This window comes from Halichoeres trimaculatus, unplaced genomic scaffold (genome assembly GCF_033239565.1).
Source record: "Halichoeres trimaculatus isolate MK-OKI-2021-1 unplaced genomic scaffold, fHalTri1.1 fHalTri1_scaffold_11, whole genome shotgun sequence".
In the NCBI taxonomy this organism is placed as follows: Eukaryota; Metazoa; Chordata; class Actinopteri; order Labriformes; family Labridae; genus Halichoeres; species Halichoeres trimaculatus.
Window position 1 is genome coordinate 29,967,676 of NW_027437189.1, and position 14,801 is coordinate 29,982,476.

General features: G+C 42.9%; 1 protein-coding gene across 1 annotated transcript; it reads right to left on the reverse strand.

Annotated features, from left to right (window-relative positions):
- Positions 1–843: 843 nt before the first annotated feature.
- On the reverse strand, positions 844–14,447 carry LOC141799577 (Krueppel-like factor 15). Its single transcript, XM_074681855.1, has 3 exons — positions 14,311–14,447; positions 11,117–12,672; positions 844–1,125 (listed from the first exon to the last, which is right to left on the reverse strand). The coding sequence occupies exons 2-3, from the start codon at positions 12,592–12,594 to the stop codon at positions 957–959; spliced, it is 1,647 nt and encodes a 548-aa protein (XP_074537956.1). The 5' UTR covers positions 12,595–12,672; positions 14,311–14,447; the 3' UTR covers positions 844–956.
- Between the last annotated feature and the right edge of the window lie 354 nt (positions 14,448–14,801).

Here is a 14,801-nt window from a genome sequence, read left to right on the forward strand (position 1 = left end):
TGAAGGTAAATATGACATGGTGTAGCATTAAATCACAGAATCATAAAGGAAGTTCAAAAGGATGAAATATCATGAGACATTTTGAAAATACTCATCACTAGGGCTTGAAATATTTTGTAGGAAATAACAGAAAGTAGCTGCAGCCCTGAGCCTGTTAGGATGTTACTAAGGACAAGCAGGACAGAGTGTTGACCAGATGTGAAAGGTTGGGTCATGTCACAACAACAACAAAAAAAAACAGCCGAATCTGACTTACATAGCATGGGAAGAGAACAAAAAGCTTTGTTCTCATGTTTGAGGTTAGCAGAGTGTTTTTTCTTTCCTGTAATGGCACTCAAAAGCGACACAAGCATCATAAATCCTGCGCTAAAGGAATGTACATCAGTTACTGTTCTGTCTCTATGGGGCTGAATTAAGCCAAGTCCCCAAACATTTAAGCTTAAGCCATTAAAAGTGATGACTAATGAAGGAAAAATAAGGGTTTTGATCGAGCAGATCCCTTAAGTGATGCATCCTGTGTTGTTATAAGGCTTTTTTTACTCCAACAACCATGAAACACATCTCAAAGTGTAAAAATACTCTGCACAGCAAATCTTTTTTTGATAATAATAGAAAAAAAAGATTTGAAACAAAAATATACAAGAAGCTTATTCCACCAGTGAGGGTGTTGTGTCAAGTAACAGTTTTACAGTCTTTTCCTCCTCACCCAATAAATTATCACAGTACCATGAACGTACGAACACAAACACACTCATACACACACACACACGCACAAGTCCTGCACAGACTCCTTTTAAAGGTGTTTGGACTTTCACCCCAACCTGCTCTGTTCTTTGCCACACACACACACACACACACACACACACGCGCGCAGTCACACACACACACACACACACAGCCCCCTCCCCTGCTAGCTCTCCGCTTAGCGTCAGTCTGTCAGAGCGGGGTCACAGGAGTCAGTTTGCAGAGCGTCCTGTCCTGCTGCTTCGTGGAAAGCGATGGACTTTGAGGTGTTTCGACAGGTGATCGCTGCGGGCAAACTTCTTCTCGCAGACGATGCACTGGTACGGTTTTACTCCAGAGTGGGAGCGCCGATGTCGGGACAGCTCATCAGATCGGGAAAACCTGCCGGGACAAAACTCACTGTTAGATTTCTCAAACTTAAGTGAATATTTAGCTGTATTTTAGCAATATTTCTCCTTTCATTCTGAAATTTCTGAGTTCAATTCCTAACTGCAGCTGTCAAAGTCAAGAAAAACTGAAATCAAACAAGGAGACAATCCCTGTGTCATTTTGGAGCTCTATGAATAAACTCAACCCTCAGTTTGTTTGGAGCCCTTCCAATATAAAAATAACCAAATAACACAGACGCTATGCCAAGCTGTTTTATTTGAGTGTAATCTGAGAGGTGTGATATGTATATTGCCCTGCGTCTCCTCTGAAGTTTAAGAGCCGTCCTGTATTTAGCTCAACACACGAGGAGTGAAAATCCAGCTCAGTCTATTCCTGGACGCCTCAGCTCGGGTCTCTGTGGGCTGCAGCCAGCCAGGATACTGAGACAGTGAAGGGTTAAGAGGATGATAGAGTCGTCCCTGTTGGATGTGTGTGTATCCGTATATATTAGCAAAGCTGTTAAGTTCACAATAATCTGTAGCACAGATTGATTTCCAGCGGCAGGAAGCAGCAGCGGACTCAGAGCAGGGAGGCGATAATTCACAGAGATGTAAAAACGTCACTCTCAGTTATTTCAAACCATTTCCACTCCAGAAGTGGATTACACAAGCAGCCTATTCATCATTTTAATGGGCCTGTAATAAAAAGAAGATAACAGACAGAGCTCTTAAAGCTAAGCTGAGGAATATTAAAAGCTAAGAACCTGAAAGCAAACACGAGGAGTCATTTCGACTGTTTATGGCTCAGGTCTTGTTAACCTTCATCCTCTCTTTGAGTTTGATTTGGCTCCATACCAAGCACCAGGTATAACATGATGGTATCTTGGTTCTGTGTGAGCATGTCAAAACTGATGTCCGCTCTTGAGGAATGATTGTTTATCCCTTTTTGTAGTGTTTGTGTGAGGAGATATTAGTAAAGTTTCATTTCGGTCCATTAAATAGTTTCTTATAATCTTCTCTCAAAGTTTCAAACAGCAACAGGACACAGAAAGTTAGGAGACCGATCATAATTCTATCACAGATACATGAATAAACTAAGAATGCACATGCTTTCCCTGAGTGTAGCTAAGATTTGTAGAGCTCCCTCTGGTGGCTGGATGCAGTACAGGTCACAGAGCCGGCCTCTTCTGTGTCTACGTGAGTCAAACTAATCAAGTAAATGTGACGTCATATAAATTCTTATCAAGCATTCTTTCCGTTTTTGAATGCATGGTTCGTTTTGTTATTTGATTTTTTTTTGACGTAAACAATAAGAAGTGATGTCATGATTGACATCTTTGTTGAGAAAAATAAGCTTGTAAAACATAAATACAAGAGTCACTGAACTTCAAACTGCATCTATTCTGGTTTATTTTGGTTTCACTTCTCAAAGGGGGAGATGGTCGCGCTATCCATCAAACATGAATTTGAAGCTCATAATTGGAAAAGTTTCTGCAGGTTTTGGCGCCTCTTTGCTTGTACCCTGGTGCACGTTCTAAAGGAAAATTTCACCCTGCTTTCTTTTAAAAGTCAAACACATGAATCCCACACTGTGAATCTTTGCTATGAAAAATGTGCACAGAGGCTGTTCCTTCTGCTTCTGTAAGGCACTTTTTCAGGCACCTATCCTGCACCAGTAGCTAAAACGAAACATATAGATATTATATTTTATAGAAATAATCAGGCTTCTGGTCTGATTTTCCTCTTGAAGATTATATTAAGGGATTGATATTAATTTTACTCTGTTTTATAGCTACATTTAAAAAAGAACAAAACGAAACAAAAAACAAAACTGTAGACCCGAAGAAGACACTTAACGCCACCTTATCAGCAGGGATGGGTACTGAGTTAGGTACTTTTATGGGTTTCGACTGAATTCTGTCTGTCGTACCAGGTACCGATTCATGTAAAATCAAAGGTACCATGTTTCGGTACCTAAACGCATCCTTGTGACAGTGAGGAGGTGGATGAGTAGGCGATTTTCCATGCTAGACATGAACACAGCACTGCACGTTAATGGATTGAGAAATGAAAATGTTAAATTGAAAAACTTTGAGATTTTTTTTTTTTTTTTTGAACAAATTAATATTTTCTACCAAATTAACACACAAAAGTACCGAAAATTGGTACCCATCCCGTCTTGTCAGTTAATTCTGCAAAAGTAAATAAAACCCTTTACCACAAAATAATTCTTTCATATTTGTTTACTTGATTATGATCAAGTGTCTTATGCATGAATGCGACTCTTCATAAATATGCCAGATTTTCTGTTCCTGATAGAAAAGGGGCTTTTTGTTCTGCAGGTGACCAACAAGAAAACACTTCTTTTAGATCATCTTCATCCACCGGGAAGCTCTTGAAGGGTTAATGAAGCTCAAAGTGACATTTGGAACCAACAAGCTCTTCTTCAAACAAGGGTCAGGGTCTGTGAGAGATCAGGCATATATCTGGAAGAGAGACTTTTTCAAGATCACTTAGAAAGTCCTCACAGCTTCTTCAAGCTTGTGGTTTCATTATGGTCTCAACCAGGTCAAAGAAGCTCAAGCTTTGAGGTTTTCAATACTCAGTTTTTTTGCACAAGCTAGCTCATAGTTTTGCAGATTTGCTTCGTGACAGGTTGTGCACAGTGAGATTTGAGCAGCTGCCAACAGAACCAAAAACACGGCTGATGAGAATCAAAACATTAAGAAGCTGCCAAAAGAAACCCTCTGTATGTCCTGTAGAGTTGTAGAAAATGTCTCTCACATGATTTGTAACTTCAGTTGACCTCCACTCTTTGAAGATCACACTGATTACTACAGATGTGTTATGAAGAGCATGTTCTCTGCAGCAGCCAACAGAAACCTGGAGGCTAAATGACTGTTTTCTTGTCTGACGTGTGGGTGATTCAAGATTCAAAGATGTTGATGTTTTTTTAAGCCTCCAAAGCCACGAGGCGTTTCATTAATGAGATAAAATCAGAAAGCATCAGTCCCTCTGTGTTCTGTACTTGATGTGCCGACACATTCGTTGCTTAAGCTCATCTGTGTTTCATGTATTTGCACACATTACAGCCTAAAGCTGTTCCATCGTAGCTTCAAGCTGGGGCATGATAGAAACCATGTACAGCTTTTCTGATGACTCAACCCGGGCTGGGGACCAAACATAACATGCTGCACCAGGGGGGATCTTTCAGCAGTACATGCATTAAGGCCTCATAGAAATAGACAGCCTGATTGTTCTTTAAATCCAGTTTTTCAGGAAGACTGATCATGTGCCAGATCTCTTGCACAGCCTCTTCATATCTGTCTTTATAAAACCTGTGCTCTTTCTTTGGCTTTAGTCATTCCTCTATTCCTCTGTTTCTCCAAGTGCTAATCCAGCTTGTAAATTCTTCCTCTAGGGTCACTGGGTTCATAATTTAAAGGGTGGAGGGCATGTCTGATTATCAGTTTTGTGTTTTTTCTTTTAATTGGAGTATTGTGGTTTCCAGTCCGCAGGGCGGCTTGGCTCAGCTGCAGCTCCACACATAGTACACATATTATTGTGAGCGCTGTGGGAAACACATATGCAGGCTTTGTTCTAGCTTGTCTTTAAACTCGGCTCTGCAGCCAACAGGTTATAGTAAAAACAGGCGAGGAAGGTGGGGCTGTTTGGTTGGTTGCACACCTGGAAAATTACAGTAACAAAAATATTGGCAGAAGTTTGTACTGTACAGAGTTTATCTGTCATCTCTATCTCCTTTCACTCCTTTAGTTTTGTTTATCACATCAGCTCTGCGTCTCCTGTCTCTGTTTATGAGCTGCTGGATTTCAGATGTGTGTGAGATGAAAGGAGGATCACATTAAGAGACGACAGCGCCTAAACCAGGGACAGGAGCCTCATGAAAAGCTTTACACATGCAACCGTAAAGAACTGCTTTGAATTTGAGGAAGGATTCAGTTCCTGAGTTTGTGGTTTGACAGGATACTGAATCTTCTCCGGCTGCACAGAGGCAGTTTTCTAGATGACTGTAAACTCACTGACCTCTCTGTCGAGGGTTGAAGGATAATGAGATGACAGAGAATCAATAACACGTGGAGCTGGGAGCAGAAATATGTGCGCAATTCTTCTTTTCGCCACTGAACATTCTAAAGTTGAAGCTTCCACCCATTTCAACTGAATTTGACTTTTTACCATCAATAAGCTTTTAACGTCTGCGTCTGTATCCCCCACTCCATAGTCTCACATCAGGGTTATTTACTTTAATCTCTGTGAGGGGAATTGTTCATTTGGCGTCACTGCGTACAGTTTCCCACCATTAGGATTAGTTTTAAATTAAAGAGACGGGACAACAATGTATGCAAGAAACAAATGGATAAGAAAACATAGGTTATTCATCCTCCAGGGTGAATTCAAATTATCACTCTGTCACACACACACACAAATACACACACACACACACAGGTTTCTATAGATGTGCACTAACAAACGCAGCTGTAATCAAACAAATGTCTTGCTCAAGGGCACCTTGGCATGCTCAGGAAGTAAAGTGGCCTGCATCCAGCTACCAGTGCCAACTTTGGCACTTTGACAGAGATGTGGAGCTGGGTCAAGCTGAGCTTCTGTTGTAAAGTTTTGAAAACTTCAAACAATTTGCATTATAATGAACAAAATGAAAGAAAGATGCACGAAGATCAAGAGGATGAGGAGGCTTCAAAACAAGGGATATCCTGACTATGATAGGAGCCATGAAACCTGTTTATCCTGCACGATCTGTTCAGGTAAGAACCTTGTATCAATCAGTTTTGCCTTAACAGTTTTACCTTTAAAGAGTGTCTCTTTAAAATGCTAGCAGCCCACTTGTCGGTCTACCCCTCATCAAAACAAACAAACCAGGTAAACTGAGCTCTTAAAAACACAAGGTAAGACCGTTTTTGTCCATAAAAAATGTATATTTCTCCAACATCCAACGTTAAGCTTGTTTTCCTCAGAACTTTAACACACCTGCCAACATTAGATTTTGTCAAAGCAGGAGACAACACCCCTCAAATGCCTCAACATTTTCATGCTCCGTTCATCAACATCTTGTGAATGAGTCTTCAATCTGTTTTGTTGCATCTGCAAAACAGACCCTGAGACCTAAATCCAAGTTTGATGATAAAGGTTTATTGAACAACTTTTGTCCATAACCCCCCAACCCCTTGAAAAAAAAAAAAAAAAAAATACTTGGCTCTCTATATAACCTTTGGACGAGTGCGTCCCACAGATTTCTCAGAAAACACGCACAAAACACACAAACTGATCTCTGCAGATGATGCATTCCCTGAACCTTGTACATCTCAAACACACAGTAACTCATCTTAACAGTAACACATTTGCATAATCAAACACATACAACACAACCAATCTGTTACAGTATCAACCTGAAAAAATCTGAAAAAAAATCTGAAAAAATTACAAATCGTAAGTTAAGCAGGAGAACAGGTTAAAAAATTGAAAGACTCACGCAGAAATCAGGGGTGTGAGGACAGTTCGTTTGGCGGTGATTACAGTGACACCTGTGGCTGGAATCGGTAGTGGTTTTCCGGGATAAAAACTGTTCCCATGAGTTGTAAAGATGCAACTCTTGCCATTATGTGCATTTGTTTTGGAATTTTGTTCTTCTTGGAAAATCCGATTTGACCAAAGATACAGAGAAATAGCCTTTAGAAATAACCAATTTTGTTATCGTTATTATTATCTCATTTTAATTTGTGGATTATGAACAGCAAATGTATAAAAGTGAGATTATTTTGAGGTGGAAGTCCTCACGGTGCCACAGTTTAAATCATTTACTGAGTTAAGTTATAGCTATTAGCAACCAGAATCGGAAAATGTGACATTAATGGTTGATGAGTTAGTCAGAGTGGTTGATCGTAAAGGTTTTAAAGGCCAGATTTAGTATTGTAAACTGACTGCCTGAAGTCCTTTTTATCCCATCAGTGTGAACGGCTGTTGGATCTGTCCAAAAACATCATAAGTTTGAGATGCTGTCAACAATACCTACAACTTAATCCCATATTAAGCTGGTTTTATGCTCCTCCCTTATAAAGAAGTTGATTGATGGTTAGGTAAGTTCTCCGTCTTTGTCTGTCAGTGGAGCTAAATCTATCTCTGACAGCTCAGTATTCACCAAACAGCATAGCTTTGTCATGACGGTGAGAGCATCAGCTGACAAGGACAACAAGCCGCTGTCCCGGTGACAGATGTCGAGTACACACACGTCACGGTGTTATTACAGCAAACTGTTTGGGTTTGAGCCCAGCCATCAAACGCTCAGAGTCACCATGCAGGTCGGAGCTAAAAAAAAATACTGCATGCCCATGTGTGTGTGTGATGCCTGCATGTGTACTGTTAAGTGTTAACATGTGACTGCGTGTGTGAGTGTGTGCATCAGGATGTGTACATGAACAAATCCATAAACTAAAGCCAGGGAGGCTGAGAGAAATGAGCGTCTGAAAGCTTTAAAACAAAAAATTTGGCACAGGGAGAAATATGACTTTCATTGAGTTACACGTGGGCGCTGAGCCAACAAAATACCACTTCAGAGGAGGCCAACACATGCATCTACTCTAAGGTTACAGAGGTAAGACATGCCTGACTCCGAGATCAACTCCACCTCCTGGCTCAGAGGAAGAAGAGCAGAGAAAGGGCAATGGTATAATCCAGAACACTGCTGCTGTCATGTTGAGACTGAAGACGTTTGGGAGGAACTATTTCATACACTCAGTTTAAGACATAAAAAATGATGTTTTCTTTTTACTTTACTGCAGTCGTGAAGTCAGGATCCACAGAATTAAATCAAAATGTTGTATAAACGGTTTCAATTAACTACCAGACATCCAAAATAAATAACCAAAGGAGGTCTTTTCTGTTTTGCATTTCAACCATGGAGTCCAAACAAAAAGAATGAAGCGCAAAGCGCTGATCAGATCTGATGCTACAGTGTGCCGGTTATGTGCAACAAGCTGCAACCACTCAAGAACAAAGATTGTGAAGAATGCCAATGACATCAAATGCACCACCATCATCAGCAGCTTGATGCCATCACACAGGCTTCAGGAAGAAAAGGAAGTCATGCAGAACACATTGATACCTTTCTCTAATATAGGGAAGAAGAGCGTCAACTTCACGTTTGAACCTGATTGTCCAAATAACTCTACATTGCATAATGTTCTTTCGAATCAAATAGTTGGTTTTCTTCCCAGACATTATGCTTGACGTGCAAAATGCAGCAGGTGCAGAACAGTTTGCTCCAAGAGGCTGATAAAGCATTGGCTGCACATTTGCATCACTTATGTTGCATTAGACATCAGCACATTTCCGATAAGATGCAAATTTTCTGCTTTGTGAGTGAGCCAGGTGTTGTTTTCTCCATGTTTCTATTTGATAGATTTTTAACCGTCTGGAAAAGTTTGTGGTACCATGTGCCTGAAAGTTAAAACACAAATAAACTTGACTGATTTACCAAACTCTTGTACAAATTCTGACTCACCCCTCATTAAAGGGATTTAACCTTTAAACAATGCTTCCTTTTTCAACCCAACTTAACCCTGCTCTCATCCATGTGTGTACACACACACACAAACGCAGGTAAGACTGAATGCGCACCATTGGCCAATCCCTGTATGTGTAGGGGTTGGGATCCATTGACCAACAGGTCAGAAGTTGTACTTTGGAAACAAGAGTTGACATGAGGACTGCCTCACTGAGATGAAAGCAAAGATTGAAAAACCAGAAACATGTTTTATACACAAGTTTTCACCAAAGGATTGTCAAAAAAAATGTGTCATGGATTTAAACAACACAAGTCTTCGTATCCCTGAGGCTTATGTGTTGTGAAAACTTTGAACTTGATTAAATCCAGTGTATCTGTGCAGCATTAATGGGTGCAGACAGTGAGCAAACAAGTGGAACAGCGAGCAGAGGGCAAAGTCTCCCTGCAGAAAACTTCAAACGCTCCTCTATCTAATCTACAACTTGACCATGGTACAAATACACAGATTGTGGAGGCACACGGCTGATGTAGAACAGGACGAATGAGAAACTTGTTAAGAAAAAAAAAAGCTTCAGCTGAAGTTTTCATCACAGCTGAGCCTTCTGGGTCCTTTTATTCCACAGGCAACACATACATACTCTGATCAGACCTCCTTTTCTCCTCCTCAGTGATATCTTTCATGAGGTTTTCCTCCCTCAGAGAGGAGTCAAACAAACAAACAATAAAACAGCTCAATCTGATTGCACTTGATGGTTTAAAGAGTGTCCCAGTCTCATCTTATCAGCAACAACCCGACAATAAAGAGCAACTCTGTACATCTCATCAAAGACACACATAGACAAGTCAATTATCAACAGTGCTAATACATCGTTCAACAGCGGAAGTTTATATCCCTGATAGCTGTAATCTATCAGAGGAGATAAACATGTAGAACACTTCACCCTGCAAGGTGCAGCATTAATGAAGTCACCTCCATCAACCCTTAAAACCTTTACTCAGGATCCAGGTGTACTGTCAGCACTGGTGAGGGTTTGCATCCAGCAAGAGGAGGAGCAGCTATTAAGTAACTGTCTGTTCTGTGTTAATATCACTGTGACATGCATAAGGATAATTTTGCAATGCAAATGCAAGAGTGGTAAGAAATAAACAGGCCACTGAGGCAGTATGCAAGAGGAATCATGGCCAACACTCCCACTCTCTTGCTGTGCGTGCTCCAAACAACCTGCTGTGTTAACAAACTGGCACAGCTGAACATTAAATAGATCTGTACTAGGGACAGGTAAGTCAGAGTTAAAAAACACTATGAGGAGGATCTGCTTTCAACAGACTGCATCGCCACCTTCTGGCCTGGAGTCTCGCACACTGTTGTAAAAATGTGACTTTAAACCAGGCACGTGTTTGTTTTGGAACGAATTTCCTACCTCCAACGCAAGTAGGTAAGGTATTTATCAGTATAGTTACGTAGAGCTGTTGTTTGAAGCCTGACAACAAGCCAACGTAAGTTGGTACTGTATGCCAGTAGCTGGCTAAATGTAGCGCTACTAGCAGCCCAGAACTACAATGTATCCATAGGCTAATGTGACGACAAGCTAACTGTCAGTTCGTATAGCAGTTTAGTAGCCGCCTATAAGTAGTGCTTCTTTCACCCCAGTGCTTTGAAACGTGTCCGTAATGTGTAATGTTAGTGAATCCTGGTTAGCTAAGTGCCAGTCATCTATCAAGCAGAGCTAACGTAACCTCACTCTTCATTTTATTGATGGACTCTCAAGTTCGAACAGACCACTGCAGAATAACTGCTGACTGTGGGTTGGAATCAACATTATCAGAAACAGCTTAGCTCCTGTGTTATAGAGTGATACAGACTGAGCTAAAGGCTAATTAGCCTTTAGCTCGGGCTGTATCAATCTCCCGTTTGGCTTTCTTCTGCTCGTCTGTCCTTTTCTGTCTGACAGTTAGGCTCCTGTGTCCACTACTACTACAAAATTAATTACAGAAATAGTTTTCAGCGGAGAAAAACACAAGTATCTCTTCTTACTACTAAACTTCATCAGCCATTGTGGTGTTGTATTAGAGACTTGGACGTGCTGTAAATCATCCCAGTCCTGCTGGACTCTCTTGAGAAGCTACAAAGTAGCTACAAAGTAGCATTTTGAAACAACCTACAATGGTGCTGATAATCTCATTTTAAAGTATGGATTAAAATCTAGAAGATACTTTTTTCAAGATCACCTAGAAACTCCTCACGGCCCCTTTAAATGACCAGGTTGAAAAATCACAAGTTCAACCCCTCTGCACATTCTCATCACTGCAGTGAATGTGTGAAAGTGACTCAGGTCTGCAGGTGACATGAATGTTCAAATATAGCTCAAGTTGATCCTCATCTTCCCAGGTGTTGAGTGCTCCCTCTGTCAGCTTATTGACTCTATTAATAATCTCATCTTAAACATAAACACTTGGTTTTGCTCACCTCCATCCACAGCCGGGCCACGTGCAGGCGAAGGGTTTCTCCCCTGTGTGCCTCCTCAGATGGGCTTTGAGGTGGCTGCTCTTGGTGTACATCTTATTGCAGCCAGGAAAAGAGCACTTGTGCATTTTGATAAGGTCAGCGACTGAACTCTTCTGGTACCTCTGACTCCCAGCAAGGACCCCTGAAGCGGAACCGCCGACCAACCCACTATCCCCAAGTCCAATGGGCTTGGCAGCGATGGGCACTGGTGCTATCCTAACAAATTTGGACGAGCTGGTGATTCCAGTTTTACTCGAGCCAGCGACGTTAGTTGGGGAGAGCAGCTGAGGCACTAAGGCGAAGGTCTGCCCCTGGATGTTGACCAGGAGTTGGGCGATTTTGATGTCCTGCTGAGCTGCTGTTGGCTGTGGTTCAGTTTTTGGGGTGACAGTGTCTGAGATGGCACGAGGAGGGTTGGGCTCTTGTTTGATTTGTATTGGCTGGATCTGAAGGATCACAGGCACACTGGAACTAGGACTGGTACCTTCTGTAGAGGCCTGCAGTGGACCACAGTCCTCCTGTTTGATCCCATCGACTCTCCCGCTCATACAGTTAGAACTAGCTATGCAACCAACATCCACCGTGGATGACGAGCAGTCCATGTCAGAGGAACTGGGTGTATATTTGGTCTCTGTGTTGCAGGAAAGAGGAGAATGAGCCACAGGCACAGTCTGATCTGAGTTCTGTGGCATTGATAGGTCTCCCATCAAAGTCCCCGAACTTTCCGCCTCAGCATCCTCTGATGTTTGCGACATGGACTCGTCGCTCCCTTCCTCGTCTTTCTCCATAGCCACCACCATATTCTCCTCCAGGAACTCCTCGATCTCCTCCAGGGTTGGCTGAAAAAGAAGCGCTGCGGGATCCTGCAGCTCATCCAGGAACACGGGGAACTCGTAACAGTCCTCTTTGGCCTGCTGCTGGAGGAGACTCAACCGCTGCTCCCTCTTTGAGTCCCAGGCCAGCCCCATCGGTAAGACAGGGACAGGTGAGGAGGAAGACATGGTCGGAGAGGAAAGGGACAGAGAGGAAGAAGAGTGAGAGCTGCTGCTAACTGAGGCCTGTGAGAGAAGGAGGTCCAGCAGACTGTCCTGACTCTCTCCTCCTGAGGAGCTGCAGCTTTCACTGCTCCTGCTGCTCCTGCTCTCGTAGCTGGAGTTGAGAACGTGGCGTAACGTCGGTGAGGACGTCTCAGGGCTGGAGCAGAGGGAGGAACACGGGCTGGAGGAGTCGCTGAGGTCATCCTCAGAGAGACGAGGGGAGGACGAGAGGGCCAGGCCTTCGTAAGGGTGGTAGTGGTGGTGGTAGATGCCTGTGTCAGTCACCATGATGCCCGGCGACACGCCACCGCTGGCGTGGTGACTGAGGCAGTTAAAGTCTGACCCTGGTGAGCTGGTGTAACACAGGAAGGTCTCCTCACCCAGTGGCAAATGATCCACCATTCCTGTGCGGATGGATGGCAGCTGGACTCTGCTCTGAAGATCAATCTGTGCTGCTGATGTGAAGGGAAGAATTTCTACCTGCAAAAGACAAACACTTGATTTAAGTTCATCAAACACTTTTTAATCTGAGATATCTGTTGGCTCTACTCTGACTGGGGTGGTCCAACACAGCGTGACAGCAGTTTTACTCTCAGTGGTCAGTTTGACTTGAAGTTAATGTTTAACAGCAGATCCTGAGGTTTGTAAAAATGAGTTTATGACAGCGTCCTTGGAAATGGTTCTGATGTTGCGGTCTCCTCACACTACCTGCTGCTAGTTTAAAAGGTCTGCAGATGATCGTGCTTCAAACGGAAAGTTTACCATGTGTGAAGGAAGTGGAATTTGAAGACTGTGTGTGTGTGTGTGTGTGTGTGTGTGTGTGTGTGTGTGTGTGTGTGTGTGTGTGTGTGTGTGTGTGTGAACCCTGCAGCTGCTGGTTCAGACTTCAAGCTGACCATGTGGAATCAGGGGTTCCCATTTCTCACCATGACGATCATTAAAGCCACATGCTTCTGCTGTCATTTAATGGGTTTCTATTTATTTCCCTGCAGTAGTTTTAAAGAAGCTGAGTCTCAAGAATAAAGCAATGTAATGTCACATCACTAGTAGACATTTTTTTGAGGATTAACTTTGGGAAATGGAAGTTTACCTGCAGAACATGGTGCATGGATACTTCAGAAGTGATAAAAAAAAGGGTTTTGCGTCTCAGAAATTCATCAAATTCACTCTGATGATGAATGGATTATAGAAAATCTGTATCCACTAACTTTAGGTATAAGAGCAAGTCGAAATCTAAATGGATAACCTAATCTGAGGCATGAAACTGCCCTAAAAGCATCAAGCTCAGTGACTTTTAATGCGTAAAACCGCGTTTGAAACCTCAAAGGGCTTTAAAAAAAAGGAGCCAGAAAACAGAATGACTGTGCGCCCTCTTCTGTAAAACCCAGAAGCTGCCCTGTGGGTATAACCCACGCAGAGGTTCCAGGTGAACTCTGGGAAATTCACCAGATTAATTTGATTGTTGACTTTGAGTTAGACTACCAGACCCACAGGTAGAATGGACGCTGTTATGTAATTTGGGATCTGACGCCAGAATTCGCCTCAGATAGGGTTACTTGTGCGATATCACCGCATGACACCGAGTAGTTGGGTCTGCTGCTGCTGCTGCGGTGCCCGGGCGATACCTCATGGAAAAAGTTTGTGAAGTCAGTCTGAGAACACCTTAGCCAGAGTTAAGTCACTTGCCCTGCAGTAACCCTGAACACCACAGAGGCTTTAACAGCGTGGTGCGCTCCCTGAATGAAATTCAGCCCATTTGAGCGTTTATGACATGTTTGACTCTGCAGACTACGACACAGCTGTTCAGAAAGAAATAAAGTGATAACTCGCTTTTTATTTTTTGCGTCAAACAAAAAATTCTGCACATGCCATGATTTCTGTAGAGGCTTTGCAGTCCCTTTAATGTCAGAGCAACCGCAAAATGCGCATCGTGTCGCTTTGAACTCGCACATGCATCCTTGAAGCTCACGGATACAGAGAGCCTCTTCCATTTACTCAGCAGAGCCACGCTTTAACCACACTCCTCAATGTCAAACATAAAAGCCACATCACTCCACAACAACCACTTTCTCATCCACTGTGAATCCTCATCTAGTGTTTCTCTTCATTTGCACTCACCTGTATCTGTGAGAAATCCCAAATCCCGCTCCGCTGCGCTGAGCGCTCTGCTCTGCAAAGTAGCTGTCAGTGCGTAATAGCGCGTAATGGTAATACACCTCCAAGACACGGTCTTTGCATAGCTTCTGCGCCTCCACACACCACTTCTGTCTCCCGTACACACACGCACACACACTCTCTCGCTCAGCCCGTCACATGATCAGAGCGGGGTATGTTATAGCAGGCAAATTAGAGGGGCCGGATCATGAAGGCTCGCCTGCTCGGCGCGCCGTAATTGGCTCTCCTTACAGAGAGGCCGGCCTCAGAGCCCTGGCGTCAGTGCTGAGAGGGAGAGAGTGTGTGTTTATGTGTGTGCCAAGATCTATAAATCAGTTTCATGCCCCCATAACAATGAGGAACGACAGATCGTGCGGGTTAGGATATTGTGTTTTCACCGCAGGGTAATCATTAATGCTCATTGTGTGTGTGTGATAAACATGTTTATGGGACTC